The following is a 22,762-nucleotide window of genomic DNA, read 5'->3' on the forward strand; positions in this document are numbered from 1 at the left end:
CCCACTCGCAAAGCATTCTCAGAAGTAGACGACCTCCATTATCCTATCCAGGAGCAGTGCAAAAAAAAGTAATGAAATGTGTTTCTATTGTTTCAGTATCAAGTGTAAGAACTATAAATAATGCAATTTAACGTTCATAATGTATTAGAGAGCAGATATTATACATTATTTTTCCTCTGGTGCATTTGGTAGCTGGTGTTTTTGGAAGAGTTTCATGTTTTATTTCAGGTTTGCTAAAATCACGTCTTTGAAATAGAATGAAATCCAGAGCTGTGGGAAGTACATATCACATTCTGATATTTCTGCCAGTAATGACCCAAGTGGGAACAGTGCAGATGCTAGATGCACATGTACCAATTCTGTTTCAAGTATCATAAAAAGATTGTGATTGAGCTTGAACCTTAAAAGGCAATTAGTGGCCATTAATTCATTCGCATAGAAACTGAAGCCTGTGCTGAGAATGTGAAAAGCACATGTATGTAGATTATAAAATGACCCTAATTGTGGATAAAGAAGTGTCAAGGAGACCCTCTCTTTTGTTTTTGGGATTCATCACTCCATTCCTCTTTGCTCTCAGAACTCACCAAATCTTCATTCAAGAATGGAATGAGATAGTTGAACTCAGCTTCTAGTACCAGAATCAGCTGGTAAGCTACTTTCAAACGATTTTATGATGCTGAAAAGGTTGTGAATATTGTTCAGCTACCAGCTGCAGAAAGCCATAGTTAAGAAATACCTAGCATCTAACTTCTTGATTTATGGGATTAATGCACAGTTAGGCTCATTAGTTGACTGGTACAGGTCTTCTCAATTTAATGTTGTTTTCCAAAGATGTGGCTGGAATTTTCTGTGGGACTGTCACCCATAGAATGCACTCAGTTATCTCCATTCTTTGATTTTGCCATGAGAGCGTAATGGATCAGTCATACCACTGTTGTAGAGGACAGGATGGTGACAGGAGAAGGAAGAGTTTAAAATCAAATGAGTACCCGTTCTTTTGTGATCATTCAGTGCTCCTGGACAGGGGCCTAGCCTTCCCTTCTCCCATGGAGAATTGTAACAGTGGAAAAAGTAGCCGGTATAACACTTTTCTTTTCATAGGTAATTTAAAGTATTGGAATTCAGTTGCTGTTGATGAAGGGTAAGGCGAGGAAAAAGCAAGGGTGTGGTTGTGAGTGAGGGAGAGAGAGCAGCTTCCAGAGAGGCTTGACGATTCGGACTCTGGCTGAGTTGTGTACCTTTCCCTGCCTAATTGAAACTCCAGACGAAGGGGAGCTAGAAAGTTGGATACGCAGACCACTCATCTTTCTTCGCAATGAACCACCCAAACCTCAACTTTGGGCCACCACCAAGCAGAGATACCTAGTTCTCCACAACTGTACCAACATAGAAACATTTCACTGGGCTTATGTGACTGTCTCATGGCCAGCTGAGTTTTCCAGCATCAGAATCTAGTTTTGATAAACAAGGAGACTCCAAGGAGCTAGTAGATATTGTCACCTCCAGAGAAATTGTCTGGAAGGCAGCTACAGATCAGTGAGTCAGTGGAGTGTGATTTAACAGCTACAGTCCTGAAGCGGAGCTACTGATTTTCCTGAGGAATCAGAAATCTATCAGTGGTACATGGAGCCTCCTGATGCTGTGGCCTCCAATTCTGCTGCAATGCACAAATATTGCACAGGACATGTTATAGCTGCAAGACGAATGCAGTGAGTGATAGCTGCATTGGGGATACACAGCAGGTCAACTGGAAAAGGATGGTGAGGGAACAGTCAGGACTTCCACCTTCATGAATGCTCTGTTTTCTGCTCTTGAGGCTGTGGATGACATGTTAAGAATCGTGGCTTCAAGTTTCCTGCTGAGACCTGACATGAAAACTTCCAACAATAACATTATTGGGATTTGAAGATCAAAATAAAGGCAGGGGTGTAGTCCAAGAGCCTGCTGCACTGCCCTCTCTGGGTGGCAATCTCACCTCAAGCTCTGGCCTGCCATCAGGCGACATGGAACCACATATACATGAGAGCTTACACAGGAGCTCATGTTTTCCTACACAGTCGCAGCGAGTAGCAGCCCTGATTCACGAGCTTGGAGTCTTGCGCAAGGACAAACCACACGTCCATGACTTGTCAGCTCAGCATTTCTTTCACCTCGGCCCACTTTTCCAATACAGGACTTACTGTGACATAGCATTAAGAAGCAGCTGAGAAGAAGGCTTGTTGAGATTGCAGGGTCAAACATGGTTCCCACAGTGAGTTGGTGGTGTTTAATTATTGTTTCTATTATCTTCTCATTCTTATTTCGGGAAAAGTTGCTTGACGAGAAGATTGTGACTATCACCATGCTCTCCAACTTTTTTAATATTTACTTTTATTACAGTTTTATCACTTGTGCAGATAATGCAACAAACTGGTACAGCATAGTACAATTACTTCCATATACAAAATAACAGAAAATGACAGGAGAACCTCAAAACAATGGTTCTTAAAAATGCAGTGCCTTTAACTATACAGCAGATCAACCAGAGAATGGGGGGAGTGTGGGAGCAGTGTGGGAAGAGGATAAAGCTATATAAACATGGTAAAATGACATAACAAGATGCACATCTTTATCTATAGCGAATTCAAGACGGTACTGCCTGACTCATGGAAAGCCTTTTAGGTGCAGTTCAGATAGCATGGAGCCTATAAATTTCAGATAGGGATACCATATTTTTCAGAATAGATCTGATTTTGACCAGAGTACAGAAGTCAGGAATTCAATAGGGATACAGTCCATAATAATGCCAATTTTGAATTGAAGGATACTTTTCGCTAATCCAGGAATAGAGGATATTTTTCAAAGCTGCAAATGTAGGCTATTACACAGCTTTTTTGATCATGTCAATAATTTTCCTGTCTGAGAGACCCAGAATTAGAACAAATGATCAAATTCTACAGCAGTGCCAAATATCCTCTCAAACTTTTTAACTACACCAAACCAGTAGGATTGAATTTTGACACAGGACCATACGCAGTAAATGTAGTCACCCTCGACTACCTGGCACTTTAGGCACTTAAAGGATACAGCAGGGTCAAACCTATGTCTCAAACTCTGTAATACGCAAATGACGCAGTGTTTTGAACTGACTCTCTTTCATTCTATTACATGCCAAAATGTTATTGGCGTATTCCCGTATACTACCCCATGTCTGTTAAATATTGACTACCAAGTCTCTTTCCCAAGACTGCAGGGTTCCCAATATACTCGCACAAGATCTAGAACACAAAGTGTCATAGAAATTGCTAATTAACTGTTTAGGGTCCGCAAAAGTCAGAATTATTTCCACCGGGATAATTGGAATGTCAAGACCCACTGTTGTCTTATTAAGGATAAAGTCTTTAAGTTGTAGATTTTTTTAAAAATAGTGTCTCGGGATGTTATATTGTTGGCATAGATGCTCAAAGAAAGCACAAGTAAGAACATATCTCCCAGTCCACAAATGCCTGTCTCTCCAAATATCGAATCCATGGCCCATAAGACCTGTTGGAAAATCCGGGTCTCCCTGATGGGAGAAGGTGTATAAGTCAGTTTAGATCTCGCTTCTAATTGACGGACCATTCTCCACATTCTAAGAATAATTATAGGATCCTCGAACTTGGCAGACCCGGTCCTGAAATCCCTGTAAAACAGCAAGACCTGTAAAGAATGTACCGACTGGTCTGCTTTAGTATCGAGCCAAATGGAGAAGGGATCTTCTCTGACCCAATCATTTAAAAAACTAAGATGAGAGGCTAATTGGTACAATCTAATATTCGTGACCTCCATCACCCCCCAAGACCTAGGAGCTGCAACTTTAAATGAGGTTTCTTTTTGTAACCAATTTAACACATTCATCTTAACCAATGTGATCCTGCTCAGTCACGATATTGGCAAGGAGGACCAGCAGATCAAGTCCTAAATAATAGACACAATCAGCCTGGGGAAATTAGCCCCATAAAGTTGGTGAAAGAAGGGCGTAATTACAACACCCATATATGTAAACCCCAAAGGGAACCATCAAAATGGGAAGTTAACAGGGGGCGGGGGTGTTGAGGGGGAGTTGTCTCCCTCTCAGCCCACCCACTAGCATAGCCTCAGACTTTTGTCAAGTTCATTTTGTAACTGGAGAAAATCCAATATCTATCTACCACCTAAATAACAGAGGCATCAGGCTTAGATACAAACAGCAGCACATCATCAGTGTAAAGCGTGATCTTATGCTGCTTCTCCCCCCCCCCCCCCCCCCCCCCCCCCCCCCCTCCCCCCAATAAAAAACGAAGAATCCTGTCTAATTGCTTCTACCAGGGGCTCTCTAGCTAATGAGAACGACAAGGGATAAGTTCCTGCCTAGTTCCTCGCTGGAGACTAAAATTCTTAGATCGATAAACATTCGGAAGCATTGCGGCCATGGAACCATGATGCAACATCTGCATCCACTTCATTGTATTCCCTTCTTAACCCCAATCTCTGCAACATATAAAACAAATAATTCCATTCCACCCGCTCAAATGTTTTCTTCGCGTCCAGGGAAACCGCCAACCCATCCAAAGCCCATTTTTGAAAGACCTGAGTAACATTCAGTAACCATCTAACATTGTTCCAAGAATTCAGGCCTTTTATGAACCCCGTCTGATCTCCCCAGATGATCAGCGGGAGAATTCCCTCTAAGCCAACAATTTCAATCAGCATTCAGAAGCAAGATTAGCCTATAGGAAGCACACTCTTCAGGATTCTTGCATGCCTTCGATATCAAAGAAATACTGGCTTCTTGGAGTGTCATCAGCAGCAAACCTGCCTCAAATAATACTATAACGCCATAAAATATAAGTTTAGAATCAGGCCATTTGTCCCATCGAGTCTGCTCCACCATTCGATCGTGGCTGATATGTTTCTCATCCCCATTCTCCTGTCTTCTCCCCGTAACCCCTGATCCCCTTATTAATCAAGAATCTAATCAATACCTGAGGAGAATCCTGAACTAGAACTCCTATGCCCCTTTGTGCTTCAGGTTTCCGAAACATTTCCCCATTTGGAAAATAGTCTATGCCTCTTTTCTTTCTACCAAAGTGCATAACCTCACACATTTCCACATTGTATTCCATCTGCCACTCCTTTTCCCACTCGCCTAGCCAGTCCATGTGGTTCTGCAGCCTCCCCGCTTCCTCAAAACTACCTGTTCCTCTCCATATCTTTATATCATCTGCAAACTTAGCAACAATCCCCACTCTCTGGCTTCTGTCAGTCAGCCAATCCTCTATCCATGTTAGTACCTTGCCCCTAACACCATGGGTTCTAATCTCCTGTTCTGATCATGACCTGATAATTAGTGAACCAGATAGGTTTTTATGATAATTGACGATAATTTCATGGTCACCATTTCTGAGACGAGCTTTATGCTCCAGATTTATTAACGTCCCCAGAGCATTAGCCTGGATTCCAGCGACATTACCATTATGGCACCATCTCACCTTGATTCAAAGAGGTCACACCTTTATTTAAATTTAAATTTGGCAAATTTTGACAAATCTGTAACATTTTTCAAAGTTAAAATAAGTTTAATCCTGATTTTCAATACTGATTAATGTTTAATAAATATAAATGACTGTAAATAGTTAAGCTTTATAAGAGTTTAACATTGTCATAAAACACTGCACTGAAGCTAATCATTTCAGAGTCTAGCTAAAGTTTTATTGGAGTTTCTTTTTTCTTTTTTTTCTTTTTAAATTTAAACTGTCCAATTCATTTTTTTTCCAATCAAGGGGCAATTTAGCATGGTCAATCCACCTACCTTGAAAATCTTTTGGGTTTTGGGGATGAGACCCACGCAAACACGGGGAGAATGTGCAAACTCCACACGGACAGTGACCCAGGGTTAGGATTGAACCGGGGTCCTCGGTGCCGTGAGGCAGCAGTGCTAACCACTGTGCCACCATGACGTCTTTTTATTGGAGTTTCTGAAAGAATTTGTTCAGATTCCTAATGTTATGATACTTGAATACTTACCTTGGAGTTCGGGAACCCCAGTTCCCAGCGGGTCTCGGAGGAACATGCGCCAGCTGGCAAATGGCTGCACATGTGCAGTTTGTTGATTTTATGTATGTGTCAACCAGGAAAGGAATCGGACATGTGTAGCTGGTGGATTTTCTCATTTTTAGACTGGGAACTGGCCCACGAGCGTGCTGAAGAAAAAAAGTGAAACAGCGTGAAACTACAGATCAGGTGACCTGGCGAGGAGCGTCATTGCATCGATGGTGTCTCAGGAAGCAGGGCACTGGGAGGCAGACAGGGAGAATGTCCCAAACAAAGAAGAAAATCTTAAACCAGGGAGTGAGGTAGAAACTGGTCCCAGCTAAGATCTTATTAAGTGAAGTTGAGAAAAAGGATCAGAGCGATAAGATCAAATTAAAGAGAGCTGCCAGGAGCAGATTGAAGAAAAGTGAGTTTACTCTGAAGATCCGAGAGGGCAGTCAAAGCTTGGTTACACTGTGCTTGGGGCCATATGGGCAAAGGTACCCTTCGGAGCAGTGGTGTTCTGCTTGGCATGGCTAAAGATCTGAAAGTGAAACTTTAATATACTCAACAGTCCAGGGGAGGGGAATCTTGGAAGGCGAAATGGAAACCTGGAGGTGGGTCCTTGTTGAAGTCATCCAAGCAGGAGTGACATTTGGAGAGTACTCCCAGGTAGGTTTTGGCATGGAGATTTGAAACTCTTGTGAGAAAGGCAGAGTTTCAATTGGTTCACGGTGTGACAAGCATCTGGGTGGGTTGACAAAAAATTCATGGGCTCTATTTTGGTGGCATCTGTCAATTGTTTTGGAATTGGTTTGCCCGATTGCAGTTCCACTTATTCTGAATATTAGAGTATAAGGTAGATATTGTAAATTGTGTTATCTTTCCGAATTTGTATGCATCTGTAAAGATATAGCAAGGAATAGTGGATATTTGGATCATTTTCTTGTGTTTGTATTAAGTGCTTTCCAGCCTTTTTTCTGATGTAATATAGTTCATTTTCCTTGTTTAATAAATGTCTATTCTTTGTGTTAAAAGTTAGTCAGCAGACTCCTGTGAATTTGTTCAGTAACTTACCTCTAGGGTTTCCAAAAAAATAAAAGTTAGGATCTGTCAAGCCAGGTTTCACTCTGTGACCTGACTTTCCCAGTGCTAACATCAACTGGGATTGTAACACTAAGTAGACATGAACTTTTTCAGGCAATATTTGCAGTCGTTAAAATTTCAGGTTAACTTTATTAATTCTGTAAAACTTTTTCATAACAAAACTTTCTTTAAAGTTAAAGAATAGATCCTTCTTGTTGTTCCAAACTGCAGAAACACTAATTTGGTAATAATGCTTGTGCCACAAGCTGCCCTCCAGCTATCTCACCTTCTCCAGTGACACCATTTATAGACATTTTACCTCCTTTGGATCTTGGTCCAACAGTCCAGGATATTCTGCTTTAGTTGGCTCATTCACACCCATCAACCCCAACATCACTGGATGCCAAAGTTTAGGCGTTCTATCAAGACATAGTTGTGCAAGGCACTGCACATGAAAGCTATCCCTGCTACCCACTCGGGTACTTGTAGGACACTCCGAAATGGATTTGTGCTCTAGCGGTTCCACAGCATCCTGCTTGTTGTATTGTTGGGCAGCACGGTAGCACAGTGGGTGGCACTGTTGTTTCAGGGTCCCAGGTTCCATTCCCGGCTTGGTTCACTGTGTGGAGTCTGCACGTTCTCCCCATGTCCATGTGGGTTTCCTCTTGGTGCTCCGGTTTCCTCCCACAAGTCCCGAAAGACATGCTGTTAGGTGAATTGGATATTCTGAATTCTCCCTCTATGTACCCGAACAGCCGTCGGAATGTGGCGACTAGGGGCTTTTCACAGTAACTTCATTGCAGTGTTAATGTAAGCCTACTTGTGACAATGAAGATTATTATTAGATTATTATTATATGTATTGTGTATATTTCCTCAGCTTTTATCTGTTGACATAAAAAAGGTGTCATCAAGCTACAGCTTTCAGGGGTAATTTTTATCATTGAAAATCCAGCCTTCCACATTCCTGTGTTTCTGGAGCATGTATCTGACAACAGATTTTACCACAATAAAAACATTGCTACAGCTCCCACCCCTGAACTGAGGAGAAAGTTGAAAGGAGATTCATAGAGATGTTCAAAAGCTGGACCGAGTAGATAGAAAAACACTGTTTTCATTGAGAGGATAGTGGAGAACCGGCAGACGTTAATTTAAGTTGACTGGCAACAGAAGCAAAAGCAACATGGTGAAAATCTGTTCCGCAGCACGTGGTTAGGATCTGGAATACACTGTCTGAGAATGCAGTGCAAGGACCTTCAATCATGGCTTTGAAAAGAGAATTGGATAATTATTGGAAGAGAAAAAAATATTGCAAGATTACAGGGAAAAGGCAGGCAAGTGGGGTGAACTGAGTAGCTCCTATGGAGAGCCGACATGAACACCATGGGCTGAATGACTTCCTGTGCTGTAACTATTCAATGATTCTATGGGTGGATTTTCTGACCCTGCCCGCTGTCGGGATTGCGTGGTCCCACCAAAGTCAATATACGTTTGTCTGGGCCATTGAATCTCCCGCGGTGAGTTCAGCCATGATGGGGCAGGAAAATTCCAGATCTTGACTAATCCTGCACAGCCACCCGTGAATGCCTGGAATGATCAATACCAGTAAAGGTTGAGGGCTTCATCTCTATAGTCAAAACCTGCTGCAAGTCGATTAGGGCTTTAATTAATCAGTGGATATGTCCCTGATTCAGCTACTATTCCAGCTTTGTACAGCATAATGCACTCTTCGGATGCATCCTTGAATGTCATTCAAGCCCCACAGACTGTGTGGGATAGGATGCTCTCTTTATTGATGTTGCTTCACTCTCCCAGCCTCCTGTCACCTTGTCTCTCGTTCTCTTCCTCCTGTTTCTCCTCCTTCTCCTCTGTGATAATGGCTGCAGGGATTAACCTCACAAAAATGTAATCTTTATTCCTCAAAAGGGTCAAACAAATTGCCACCAGGTGTCCACAGGATGAGAATTGAACAGCTGTTTTGTAATTGTAGTGATCACCTTTCCAGTCGAATAAGACTTCTTCAGAAGACCTTGCAGTCAGATTCAACTCAAAAACATTAACACCGTGTCTCTCCATAGATGCTGCGAGACCTGCTGAGTTTTTCCAGCACTTCCTGTTTTTATTTCAGCTTTCCAGCAAATGCAGTATTTTGTGTTTAAGTTGCTTTGTTCTTGTTCACTTTAGTACATTAGGAAGTGGGTTTTCTGGGACAATATTTTATTTTTGGGTCAGCCTACAATAGTGTGCTCCTGAGTGTTTTAATATTTGCAGGAAGTTCCTATTAATGTTCTCAAAAGGTTGGCCAGTCAAAAAAGTTTTAAAGCCATTGCCCAAGTTACATTGCCATAAAGAGAGTACCAATGGCAGAGCACTGGGAAATTAAAAGACTTTTGTGGTGGTGCATATGAGACATTTATTTTGTATTGTATTAACCATTAAGTTGTAAATGCTCGCTGTTGTAGCAGGAAGATTTATTGCTATGTTAAAGGATAAAAAGTTGGGGGCAAATTGGTGACGGGTGGCATATTTATGTGCAAAGGTAGACTGTTGCATAAGTTTTAATGGAAGGTTTTCTAGATGTACAGTCATACTCACAACAATTTCTGTCGCAAGACTGAATATGAGTCAGAAGTAGACTAAGCTCAATGGCCATGGATAGTAAACAGCCCCTTGAAGAAGATGAAAGATTAGTTTTTCTGCACGTTGAAATGGAGGGAGCAGTGAGATCAATTTTCAGTAGATTGCAAAATCCCAGCATCGTCCCTTTAATGAAGTGCAACATCTGTTTCATTTTGATGTGAAATTGATCTTGTACTTCAAAAGGTTACTGTCCTCTGTGAATTTGTCAAATCATGCTATTGGGACTGCTCAGTGTAATACTGCAGCTTAACCTGAAACTGACATAACAAGAAAGAGATTGATTCCAAAGCACTCACTAGGTTTATATCCTGAAGCTGGTGTGCACATTGGCACTACATGTTCGCAGAAAGCTATTGCCCCGACTAAAATTATACATGGCTATAGTAGGCAACTACAGGAAACAGATTGGTTTTGCAAAAAAAAAAAATCAATCTAGGGGCTGACAAGAATAAAAGCTTTATTAGGTTTAAAAAAGCAAGGCGAGGAAACACAAAAGATAACTGTTAAGAGAACGTCCTTGTTTTGTAACTTCGATCACTGCCCACTGAAAACTTAGAAAATAGGAGCAGGAGGAGGCCGTTCGGCTATTCTAGCCTGCTCCGCCATTCATTATTGTCCCTTAGTGTTGGGTGGGGTTACTGGGTTATGGGGATAGGGTGGAGTTGTTGACCTTGGGTAGGTTGCTCTTTCCAAGAGCCGGTGCAAACTCGATGAGCTGAATGGCCTCCTTCTGCACTGTAAATTCTATGATTCTATGATTATGATCTTGACTGATCATCCAACTCAATAACCTGTTCCTGCTTTCCCCCATACCATTGATCCTGTTATGACCCCCTGGGAAGTAAAGGGAGTGTGCACCATCCGATTCCCATTAATTCATAACGGGTATGAACTCCCCTGGTAATTGGGGGGCGGAACTTCCCCCTTAGCAGGGAAAGTTCCACAGTATTAAAGCCCTGGCCAGGGTGCAGTTTGGGGAGGGTGGCTCTTCGGGGCATCGGAGTTTAGTAGTGTATCTGAATAAGCCTCTTTCTTTGTATCCTATTGTGCGTCCTGTGAGTATTTCTCGCCCGTAGGATTCTACAGATCCCCTTCACCCCAAGTACTATATCTAACTGCTTCTTGAAAACATTCAGTGTTTTGGCCTCAACTGTTTTCTGTGATAACATGCTCCACTCTCTAGGTGAAGAAAGTTCTCATCTCTGTCCAAAATGGCCTACCCTGTATCCTCAGACTGTGACCACTGGTCTGGAGAACCCCGCCATCAGGAACACCTGGTTCCATCAGGGGCTGGTTTCATCGGGGAACACCATCAGGGGCTGGTTTAGCACAGGGCTAAAGAGCTGGCTTTGAAAGCAGACCAAGGCAGGCCAGCAGCACGGTTCAATTCCCGAACTAGCCTCCCCGAACAGGCGCTGGAATGTGGCGACCAGGGGCGTTTCACAGTAACTTCATTTGAAGCCTACTTGTGATTTTCATTTCATTTTTCACCTTTCTTGCATCTTCTCTGTCTTGTCCTGTTCGAGTTTTATAGGTTTCTATGAGGTTCCCCCTCACCTGGACTCCAGAAAATGCAATCCTAACTGATCCAATCTCTCTTCATACATTTTTCCTGCCTTTCCAGGAATCAGCCTGGTAAACCTCTTTCCAAGGGCTGGTGCAGACTTAAAGGGGCGAATGGCCTCCTTCTGCACTGTAAATTCTATGATTCTATGCACCTTCTCTGCACTCCCTCCAGAGCAAGACCATCCTTCCTCAGATGAGGAGACCAAAACTGCACACAATTTTGCAGGCGTGGCCTCACCAAGGCCCAGTTTGGTCACGATATAACAAAATTAGAATGGAGTTCCACAACGAAAACGTTTAGCCGGGTATTTCCCGGCACTCGCAGCAAGAAACACTATGGTATCTATCGGGAGTCTGTTGCAATTCGGGGCCTCAACGAAGAATACCCCACCAAGATCGCACTTAGTCCCCTTTCTTGCACTCAGGAACTCTGCTTGCCAGAACTCCTCAGTGCAGGAAGAGATGGAGACACCATTTTTAAATACAACCCCTGAAACTGTCCGTCCGCCGCCGCCCCCCCCCCCCCCCCCCCCCCCCCCCCCCCCCCCCGGCAAAAGCACCTGCAGGGGGGTCTTCTGGCCAAGTTAACTTGGATCATGGAATCGCTACAGTGCAGAAGGGGGCAATTTGGCCCAGCGAGTCTGAACCAACCCTCTGAAAGAGCATTCTACCTGTGTCAGACCTCCGCCAATCCTATCCCCATAATCCCGTAACCTAACCTATACATCGCTGGACACTTGTAGCAATTTAGCATGGCCAGTCCACCTAATCTGCACATCTTTAGTCTGTGGGAGGAAAGCGGAGCACCCAGAGGAAGCCCACGCAATTATGGGGAGAACTTGCAAACTCCACACAGTCACCCGAGGCTGGAATTGAACCTGGGTTCCTGGCTCTGTTATGCAGCAGTGCTAACCACTGTGCCAGCATGCTTCTTAAGAATTGTAAATTCTTATATATAATCCTGTCTCCGATGTCTGTTTTATATACCAGTTTTTCCACCTGATTGGGTGTTTAACATTAACGATTGAAGCCATTTTCCTTTTCTGCATTGTCCCAGTACTTGAGTGCCTCCTGTTTTTTGGTGTCCAGAACTGGACGCAGCATTCAAGATGTACTCTGACCAAAGTACCATGAAGTTTATCACTACCTACTGTGAATTATATACTACTCTTCTGGTTATAAAGCTCAGTGCCCTGTTGGCTTTTTTGATTATTGCCCTTCTCTTGTTGGTAGTCTTGAGTAAGGCGTCTACTAAAACTGCAATTTCAACTTAACTATTCTGCGGTGTCCATGTTTTTCCTTTTCTTTTTCCTATATCCAATTGCTTATGCAATTCTGCATAGAATTTGATGTTTACATTTTTTTTAACATTTACACAGTCCTTTCAAATCATCTGGTACTTTTTGAGCTGCTCCTTCCGTTTCCATTATCCTTTGTAGTTCGGTGTCATATTCAAAAATATTGGCTGGAATTCTCCCAAAAATTACTGAGTGTAATTTTGGACGGAAAAACCAGTGCGAATTGCGGCAGCTGTTCTGGCACGATTCCCATCATTATATTTCGGCACTTCGCCATTTTTTTGGAACCAGGGATGAAACCCGCCAAAAAAAATTACATGTGGGACCCAAAGACGCCAGCTAGCCCGGCCTCAAAGTGAGAGTGCAGCCACCCACTCCCCAAAAATCGCCGGCATCTGGGCTTCAGTGCCCCCCGCCCCACCATCTTCACCAGCATCAGCCCCCTATCCCCGCCCTCTCTCCAAGGACCCCAAAAGGGAACCATGCAGGCCCTGTCTCCTTATCACTGCCTCCCCCCCCCCCCCACCAATCGCCATTAGCAGCAACCCCCCATAGGTGACCCACTATGGGGTGGCCAAATGCCCCTCATGCCTCTCCCATTCATGCTCCCCTCAAGAGTGGCTACGGTAAATATTGGTCCTTTAGAGGATGAGAAGGGAGAAGGGAAAATCAACCGTGGATATTAGCACACTGGGCTAAATCGCTGGCTTTGAAAGCAGACCAAGGCAGGCCAGTAGCACGGTTTGATTCCCGTAACAGCCTCCCCGAACAGGCGCCGGAATGTGGCGACTCGGGGCTTTTCACAGTAACTTCATTGAAGCCTACTCGTGACAATAAGCGATTTTCATTTCATTTTTCAAATTGAAGGAAAAAGCATATAAAGTGGCAAAGATTAGTGGGAGACTAGAGGACTGGGAAATCTTAAGGGGCAACAGAAAGCTACTAGAAAAAGCTATAAAGAAGAGTAAGATAGATTATGAGAGTAAACTTGTTCAGAATATAAAAACAGATAGGGAGATTTAATAATGGGAGATGAGGAAATGGCTGAGGAACTGAACAGGTTTTTTAGGTCGGTCTTCACAGTGGAAGACACAAATAACATGCCAGTGACTGATGATAAAGACTGTACGACCTGTCTGAAATCTCAGTGCTGCACTTTGCCATTGCTGCTCCCTTGCTGACACGGGATATCTTTCCTGCCTTTAGGGCAGCAAGGTAGCATTGTAGATAGCACAATCGCTTCACAGCTCCAGGGTCCCAGGTTCGATTCCGGCTTGGGTCACTTTCTGTGCAAAGTCTGCACATCCTCCCCGTGTGTGCGTGGGTTTCCTCCGGGTGCTCCGGTTTCCTCCCACAGTCCAAAGATGTGCGGTTTAGGTGGATTGGCCATGATAAATTGCCCTTAGTGTCCAAAATTGCCCTTATTGTTGGGTGGGGTTACTGAGTTATGGGGATAGGGTGGAGGTGTTGACCTTGGGTAGGGGATAAGGTGCTCTTTCCAAGAGCCGGAGCAGACTCGATGGGCTGAATTGCCTCCTTCTGTACTGTACATTCTATGTAAAATCTATCTATGATGAAAATGAGGCAATGACAGGTGAGGACCTTGAGATGATTGTTTTCACTAAGGAGGTAGTGATGGGCAAGCTAATGGGGCTAAAGGTAGACAGGTCTCCTGGCCCTGATGGAATGCATCCCAGAGTGCGAAAAGAGATGGATAGGGAAATTACAAATGCACTAGTGATAATTTACCAAAATTCACTGGACTCTGGGGTGGTCCCAGCGGATTGGAAATTAGCAATATTGACACCACTGTTTTAAAAAGGAGGTCGGCAGAAAGCGGGTAATTATAGGCTAGCTAGCTTAATTTCGGTAGTTGGGAAGATGCTGGAATCTATCATCAAGGAGGAAATAGCGAGGCATCTGGATGGAAATTGTCCCATTGGGCAGACGCAGCATGGGTTCATAAAGGGCAGGTCTTCCTAACTAATTTAATGGAATTTTTTGAGGACATTAACGGTGAGCCAATGGATGTAGTATATCTGGATTTCCAGAAAGCCTTTGACAAGGTGCCACACAAAAGGTTGCTGCATAAGATAAAGATGCATGGTATTAAGGGTAAAGTAGGAGCATGGATAGAGGATTGGTTAATTAATAGAAAGCAAAGAGTGGGGATTAATGGGTGTTTCTCTGGTTGGCAATCAGTAGCTAGTGCTGTTCCTCAGGGATCAGTGTTGGGCCCACAGTTGTTCACAATTTGCATAGATGATTTGGAGTTGGGGACCAAGTGCAATGTGTCCAAGTTTGCAGACGACACTAAGATGAGTGGTAAAGCGAAATGTGCAGAGGATACTGGAAGTCTGCAGAGGGATTTGGATAGGTTAAGTGAATGGGCTTGGGTCTGGCAGATGGAATCCAATGTTGACAAATGTGTGGTTATCCATTTTGGTAGGAATAACAGCAAAAGGGATTATTATTTAAATAATAAAATATTAAAACATGCTGCTGTGCAGAGGGACCTGGGTGTCCTAGTGCTTGAGTCGCAAAATGTTAGTTTACAGGTGCAACAGGTGATTAATTAGGCAAATGGAATTTTGTCCTTCATTGATGGGGGGATGGAGTTTAAGACTAGGGAGGTTGTGCTGCAATTGTATAATGTGTAAGTGAGGCCACACCTGGAGTATTGTGTTCAGATTTGGTCTTCTTACCTGAGAAAGGCGCAGGAGGGTGTGCAGAGGAGATTCACTAGGTTAATCCCAGAGCTGAAGGGGTTGGATTACGAGGAGAGGTTGAGTAGACTGGGACTGTACTCGTTGGAATTTAGAAAGATGAGGAGGATCTTATAGAAACATATAAAGTTATGAAGGGAATAGATAGGATAGATGCGGGCAGGTTGTTTCCACTGGCGGGTGAAAGCAGAACGAGGGGGCATAGCCTCAAAATAAGGGGAAGTAGATTTAGGACTGAGTTTAGGAGGAACTTCTTCACCCAAAGGGTTGTGAATCTATGGAGTTCCTTGCCCAGTGAAGCAGTTGAGGCTCCTTCATTAAATGTTTTTAAGATAAAGATAGATTTTTTTTAAGAATACAGGGATTAAGGGTTATGGTGTTCGAGCTGGAACGTGGAGCTGAGTCCACAAAAGATTAGCCATGATCTCATTGAATGGCGGAGCAGGCTCGAGGGACCAAATGGCCTACTCCTGCTCCTAGTTCTTATGTAATCCCCACCCATTCGTGGTCATGGTCCTATTTATGGCCATGCCCCTTTCATGCCCCACCGCTTGGCAGTACATCTGGAAGTGCCCCTGGTACCCTGGAAGTGCCAGGTTGCACTTACAGGGTGCCAGGAAAGCCATGTCCCCGAACACCCAGGGGTTCCAATGTTCTCCAAGTCAGGTCTGCTCTCCAGAGGTGGAGACCAGTAGTGATTCCCACCGGTGGCGGGACGGGGGGAGAGGGGGAAGATTTATTTAAATATGCCAGATTCTTCCCACTGGTGGGAATCCAATGTGCTAATCTGGTTCACGCTCAGAGCATTGCACTCTATTCAGTGCCCGTCGCGGACCCTGTTTATGTCTCTCTCACTATTCTCCCAGAATAGTGTGTCTGGTGCAACGAGGCTGGAGAATTGTCCCTATATAGGGATAGCAAAGTGGTTAGCACAGTTGCTTCACAGCTCCAGGGTCCCAGGTTCGATTCCCCACTGGGCCACTGTCTGTGTGGAGTCTGCACGTTTTCTCCGGGTGCTCCGGTTTCCTCCCACAGTCCAACGATGTGCACGTTAGGTGGATTGGCCATGCTAAATTGCCCTTAGTGTCCAAAAAAATGTTAAGTGGGGGTTGCTGGGTTGCGGGGATAGGGACGATATGTGGGCTTCAGTGGAGTGCTCTTTGTAAGGGCCGGCGTGGACTTGATGGGCCGAATGACCTCCTCCTGCACTGTAAATTCTATGAACTTTGCATCGAGTTCCTGAATTTGGATTGTTTATGCAAATTAGGAACTGTAGTGGTCCCAGCACTAAATCCTCATGCACTCAATCCGTACTCATTATTTTCTATGTTTCAGCCAATTTCTCATCCACTTCCAGCTTTTCACCTGAATCCCAACAGCTTTGACTCTGACAATTATAAGACTTTAACAAAAGCCTTCTGGAAGTTAAGATGCACTGCGTCAGAGGGCATACAACAAGTTACTTGTCATTTCTTCAGAGTAGGGAATTTAGAAGAAATCCCTGAATGAGGAGTTGACATTAAGGGGATGTTTGTGTGAATGTTATTGGGTTTCGCATTGCTGTAGATAACATTGAAAATTATTAGAGATGATGTTGGTCTCCGGAATCTCTCACTGTTATATTTATTGGCAAGATTGTGTGTTGGGTAGCTGCCGTACATCATCAGCTGAAGACTGACGAGATGGCACCTTTATTTCTATCGTTTGGAACAAAACTTACAATTATGCTTTCGCAGCGTTGTTTATTATTTTTGATTCCCATTTTTGCATTGTAGGAGAATATATGTATCAAACCCAAATGTTTAATTTTTCAGTAAGCCCTGCAAAACACAGCAGGTTAGTGCCTTGAAAATATCAGTGACAGACCACCAGCTTGACATAAATGGAATCAAAAGGAAGATACAACTTGAGTATTCCTTTGCTTAGAAACATCAAGCCAGATGCTGGCCTGTGGCGTTTTGTTTTTAATAAATTTTTCCAATTAAGGGACAATTTAGTGTGGCCAATCCACCTACCCCACACCTTTGGGTTGTGGGAGTGAGACCCACGCAGACACGGGGAGAATGTGCAGACCCCACACGGACAGTGACCCGGGGCCGGGATCAAAGCCAGGTCCTCGGCACCCCAGGCAGCAGTGCTAGCTGTGCCACTGTGCTGCCGAAGACCTGAAGCGTTTTAAAAATCTTTTACTAGCTCTTTTTTTCAGGGTTGAGTGCACAAAGTATTTGATTATATGTATGGGTTGTCCCAAATGGCTTGTCCCTATTCATTGCTGTATCTATTGATTCAGCCAGAATATTATTAGTTCCGTATTGCTTGTTGTATACTTACATTTCAAATGTCGTCAAAATTTCCCATGTGCGAGGGAAAAATGTCCAACTTTTCAACCAGCAGAACTTTTTGTCTACATTTGTTTCTGCAAGCATATCCAGGGAATCGTGAGAGAAATGTGGTTTGATACATTTGAGATCTTTGCTCGGCTACAATAGTTAAATTGTGTGAGAAGCTAATGAAAGCAATATTTCAGAACTATAGAGATACTGTTGTAAAAGCAGGTTTAGTAATCTTTAAATAAGCATGGTAAAAATTGAAACTGAGTTTCTATGTGTAAAATGTTATGGCTTTGTGCCACTGAACATGTATCCCTGTTTGGGAATAGCAGTCTCGTTATACAATCTTTCTATTTTACAATACTTTAGATTACTATAGTTTCTTCCTCATGTATAATGTTTTATTTTGTGCAACAGACTATGTGAATGGAGGGGAATTGTTTACTCACTTGTCACAGAGGGAACGCTTCACGGAGCATGCAGTGAGAATATACAGTGGGGAAATAGTGTTGGCACTGGAGCATCTACACAAGGTAAGCTGCAGCATTACTAGCCAAGAATTGCATTTGTCAAATGTATTCTGTCTCCTGGGATTGACTAGGTATAGAGGATACATGGGTGAGGAGAATAGCTTAACTTGAATGCTTCTAAAGTTCGAGTGTTGCAAATTGCCTTGAATATTGTGTTTTATCTATGCTTACACATGGCGCAGTTAATTAAAAAATGTTTTTGTTACTTGTAAAAGATTATGTCTCTTTTCATAGACAGACTGCATGACCCAGTGGTAATTTCACTGAACTCGTAATATTCTGGGAACATGGGTTCAAATCCCACAATGGCAGCTGGTGGAATTCAAATTAAATTAAATTAATTAATCCTTCTGGAATGGAAAGCAAGTCTCAGTAATGGTAAACATGAACCTGTCATCGATCTGCATTAAAAATCCATCTGGTTCACCGATGTCCTTCAGGGAAGGAAATTTGCCATCTTTACCCCATTAGGTCTATGTGACTACAGACACACAGCAATAGCTCAACAAAGCACTCAGTTTAAGGACAGTTAGGGATGGGCAACAAATGTTGCCATTGATGTGCACACCCCATGAAGAAAAGAACAAAAAGTTGTCCGGATACCAATTTACATCCTGTAGTGAAAAGGTCCCTCTATAGAGTGCAAAAGGAATAAACCGATGAGATACAACCAAGGCAACTGTGGGATAGATGCCAAGGCAGCAGCGTTGCAGAGGTATTTTGGGCATATTACTACTTCGCAACAATAAACATTCCAACATCTTTTACATTTGAATATAACTTGCATTTTAATCACTGCTTGTCTCGTCTTCCAGTCTTGCCATTGATGGATGGATTTCATTGGCTAACTAAACAAATGTTGCCTCCACAACATAGGGCATTGCATTTTATTGTCAAAAACAGTTTATGATTTGAAATGTCACACTTATTTGACAGATTGCACCACTTGGATTCCCTGCTTGACCTGGAGCAAAGCTTTGAATGAATACTTTTTTTTCAATTGAGAGTACCCAATTCTTTTTTTTCCAATTAAGGGACAATTTAATGTGGTCAATCCACCTGCCCTGCAAATCTTGGGGTTGTGGGGGTGAGAGCCATGCAGACACAGGGAGAATGTGCAAACTCCACATGGACAGTGACCTGGGGCTGGGATCAAACCCGGGTCCTCAGCAGCGTGAGGCAGCAGTGCTAACCACTGCACCACCGTGCCACCTCTTTGAGTCAATACTAAGACCACTTGGATTCCCTTCCATAACACCTTCACATTTACTTTGCCATTATCACCATCACTGAAACTCTTATCCACAGTTAAGTCTCATCAATGCTCAAATTTGCAAAAGCCAGACTCCAGGGGCGCGATTCTCCGCACTCCCTTCCGACGCCCTCCCGCTATTCTGCCCCCCCCCCACGCCCGACTCCCGATACGAATCGCTGCCGCCGTTTTTTTTACGGCCGGCAGCGATTCTCAGCTGATCGATGGGCCGAAGTCCCAGCCCTTTACGGCTGTTTTTACGAACGGCAAACACACCTGGTCTGGCCATTTGTAAAAACGGCCGTAAACTCTCGATCTTTAAAACCATGGCACCGATTGGCACGGCAGTACCACGGCCGTGCCAAGGGTGCCATGGGCCCGCGATCGGTGCCCACCGATCGCGGGCAGTGGGCCCGATGCCCGCGCACTCTTTGTCCCTCCGCCGCCCCGCTGTATCACTTTGCGGGGCGGCTGAGGGGCATCCCGGCCCGCACAAATGCGCGATGACGTCATCCGCGTATCCGCGGGTTGGAGTCTTCCAATCCGCGCATGCGCGGCTGACGTCATATGACGCGTCAGCCGGCGCTAAATCTGGCAAGCGGGCTTAACGAAATTCGTTAAGCCCGTGATGCCGGAGTTTACGGCGTCGGCATGCTAGCCCCGACCGGGGACCAGAATCGGTTCCCGGTCGGGAAGGGGGGGGCTGGCGTCAAACCCGCCCGGATTTGACGCCAGCCTTACGATTTCTCCCCATATGGGAGAATCGCGCCCCAGAACTCCTCCCTAAACATAATATAACTTGTCCAAAGTTGGGCTGCATATATCCGGTCCCACACCAAGTTTGGCTCATCCATAACCTCTTGTTCTTCCCTGGTCTCCAGTACACCGAATTGAACATCCTTGTTCTTGATTAGAAATCCCTCCCCATCTGTCAAGTAACCTTTTGCAGTACGCTCCAGCCAACAGTGATAGAATCATAGAATCCTTAAAGTACAGATGGAGGAATTTGGTCCATCAGATTCTACAGCGACCCTCCAAAAGAGCAACTTACCTAGGTCCACTCCTTCGCCCAGCCCGCCCTATCCCAATAACCTAACCTGCACATGCCTGGACACTAAGAGGCAATTTAGCTTGGCTCATCCACCTAACCTGCACATCTTTGGACTGTGGGAGGAAACCGGAGCACCCGAAGGAAACTCACGCAGACACGGGGAAAACATACAAACTCCACACGAGCAGTCAACCCGGTCCCTGGTGCTGTAAGGCAGCAGTGCTAACAATTGTGCCACTGTTCCATCCAGTCCTCTGCTATGTTTCTCCTCTTGGTAGTCCTTCATCATTATAGGCCCAATCGGTGGCCTGGCCCACAATCGGGGCCCACCAATCTGCGGGCGGGCCTGTGCCATAGGGCCACTTCTTCCTTCCGCGCCAGCCCCTGTGGCGCTCCATCATGGCCGGCGTGGAGAAGACACCCCCCTGCGCATGCGCCAGAATATGCCGGCCGGTCTGCGCACGCGCGGAACCATGTCGGCAGTTCTGCGCATGCGCTAACTTGCGCAGTCCCTTCGGCGCCAGCTGGCGCGGCACTAACCCGTCGGGCTGGCATCTCTAAGAGACGCACTCTTTCCCCTCCGCCGCCCCGCAAGATCAAGCCACCATGTCTTGCGGGGCAGCGGAGGGGAAGGCAGCAACCGTGCATGCGCGCGTTGGCGCCGGCCAACTTGCACATGCGCGACTGACGTCACTAAGGCGCTACCGGCCGCGTCATTATCGGCGTGCCGCCTTGACACCAGCATCAAGGCCCGGCGGCCGAGTTTCACGAAATGCCGCTCCTAGCCCCCCGGGGGAGAATAGGGGGCGAGGAGCGGCCTCCGATGTCGTCGTGAAATACTCCGGGTTTCACGACGGCATCGGCCTTTGTGCAGAATTCCGCCCTTAGAATCAACACTAGAAGAATGAAGGGGGAAAGTGAGGAGAAATGTTCTCACAAAGGGCTTTTAAATCATATGCTAGGAAAACAAAGGTAGTTTTAAGGCATTTAGATTTGTATTGGTAAACATTAGAAATATGTACAGTTTTTACCTGGAAGGGTAAAACATATAGTTAGATTTGTGCTGGACAAAGATGTTTGTATGTGTGGGGGTTGGTTCAAATTCCAACCTTGATTCTATTGTGTTTAGAGAGGGTTACGACTTGAAGAATAAATAGAAGGAAGCGGTTGCTCAGCAACTGGAGGCCTTTATAGTGATTTTAAAAAGTTTTTAAGTTTTAGTTTAGATAATTTGATTGCAATTGGAGAGATGATCTTGGGGATTGAACATCTCGCAACTCTGTTAGAAGAAAGACTGGACAGGACGGAAATGCAAAGAGGCTTCCTAAAGTACAAGTCACAGGAAAGTTCAGATAACCAGGAAATTGGGACAGAAAGAATGTTTGAGAGTTATGTTAACAGAGACAAAGGTATTGTTCAGGAGAATTCAAGGAAGAGTAAACAAAGTGTTCTGACTTAAAGAAACAATTACAGTAACCAGATTTAAAGTGGGACAGCAGCCTTCAAAGGTAAATCAAACATTGGATGCCATTTGGAAATCAAGAGTTAAAGTAATTGTGAGCAGTTTGTACAGCAGTCAAGACAAAGAAACCCTGAAAGGTGTAAAATCCAAGACTGGGTTCACTGTTAAAAGTTCCATTTGGAAAACGTGGTCTGAAATTTGAAATACAAACCACTAAGAGAAAGCATAATTATGAGAGAAGATTTTAAAAGCGTATTTTCTGGAGTGGAGTTTGCAAACTCTCCTGTGACAATCATCTGGGGGGATTCTGAGGAGACATCCACAGACATTAACCTGGGTTCAGAGTGGAAAATGTATTTTCCCGCAGTTATCTTGTGTGCTTAAAAGGGACTTTGTGTTAATGAGATTATTGTAGATCAAGATATCCTTTGCAACCATGTTAATCCTAAAACCTGTGTTTAAATGTTAAGCTAAGGAGGGAGCAAGGGCATATTGTGTCAGAATCCAATTTTTCATGTTTAATAAATGTCTTTTACTTGTTAAAATCAACTAGCAGTCCTGTAACTTTGTTATAATAATAATCTTTATTAGTATCACAAGTAGGCTTACATTAACAACTGCAATGAAGTACTGTGAAAATCCCCTGGTCGCCACACTCCGGCACCTGTTCGGGTACATCGAGGGAGAATTCAGAATGTCCAATTCACCTAACAGCACGTCTTTTGGGCCTTTGTGGGAGGAAACCGGAGCACCCGGAGAGAAACTCACGCAGACACGTGGAGAACTTGCAGA

At 44.3% G+C, this 22,762-nt stretch overlaps 1 protein-coding gene across 3 annotated transcripts in view; it reads left to right on the plus strand.

The window, feature by feature from the left end:
- The window catches only part of rps6ka5 (ribosomal protein S6 kinase, polypeptide 5), a 264,579-nt gene that overhangs the window by 111,097 nt on the left and 130,720 nt on the right, over nt 1-22,762 (plus strand). For all 3 annotated transcript variants that reach the window (XM_038773338.1, XM_038773347.1, XM_038773355.1), the window contains exon 4: nt 18,093-18,208. In XM_038773338.1, the coding sequence (XP_038629266.1) occupies nt 18,093-18,208 (116 nt within the window). The remainder of the gene's footprint in view (nt 1-18,092; nt 18,209-22,762) is intronic.

This window comes from Scyliorhinus canicula, chromosome 2 (genome assembly GCF_902713615.1).
Source record: "Scyliorhinus canicula chromosome 2, sScyCan1.1, whole genome shotgun sequence".
NCBI classification, from domain to species: Eukaryota; Metazoa; Chordata; class Chondrichthyes; order Carcharhiniformes; family Scyliorhinidae; genus Scyliorhinus; species Scyliorhinus canicula.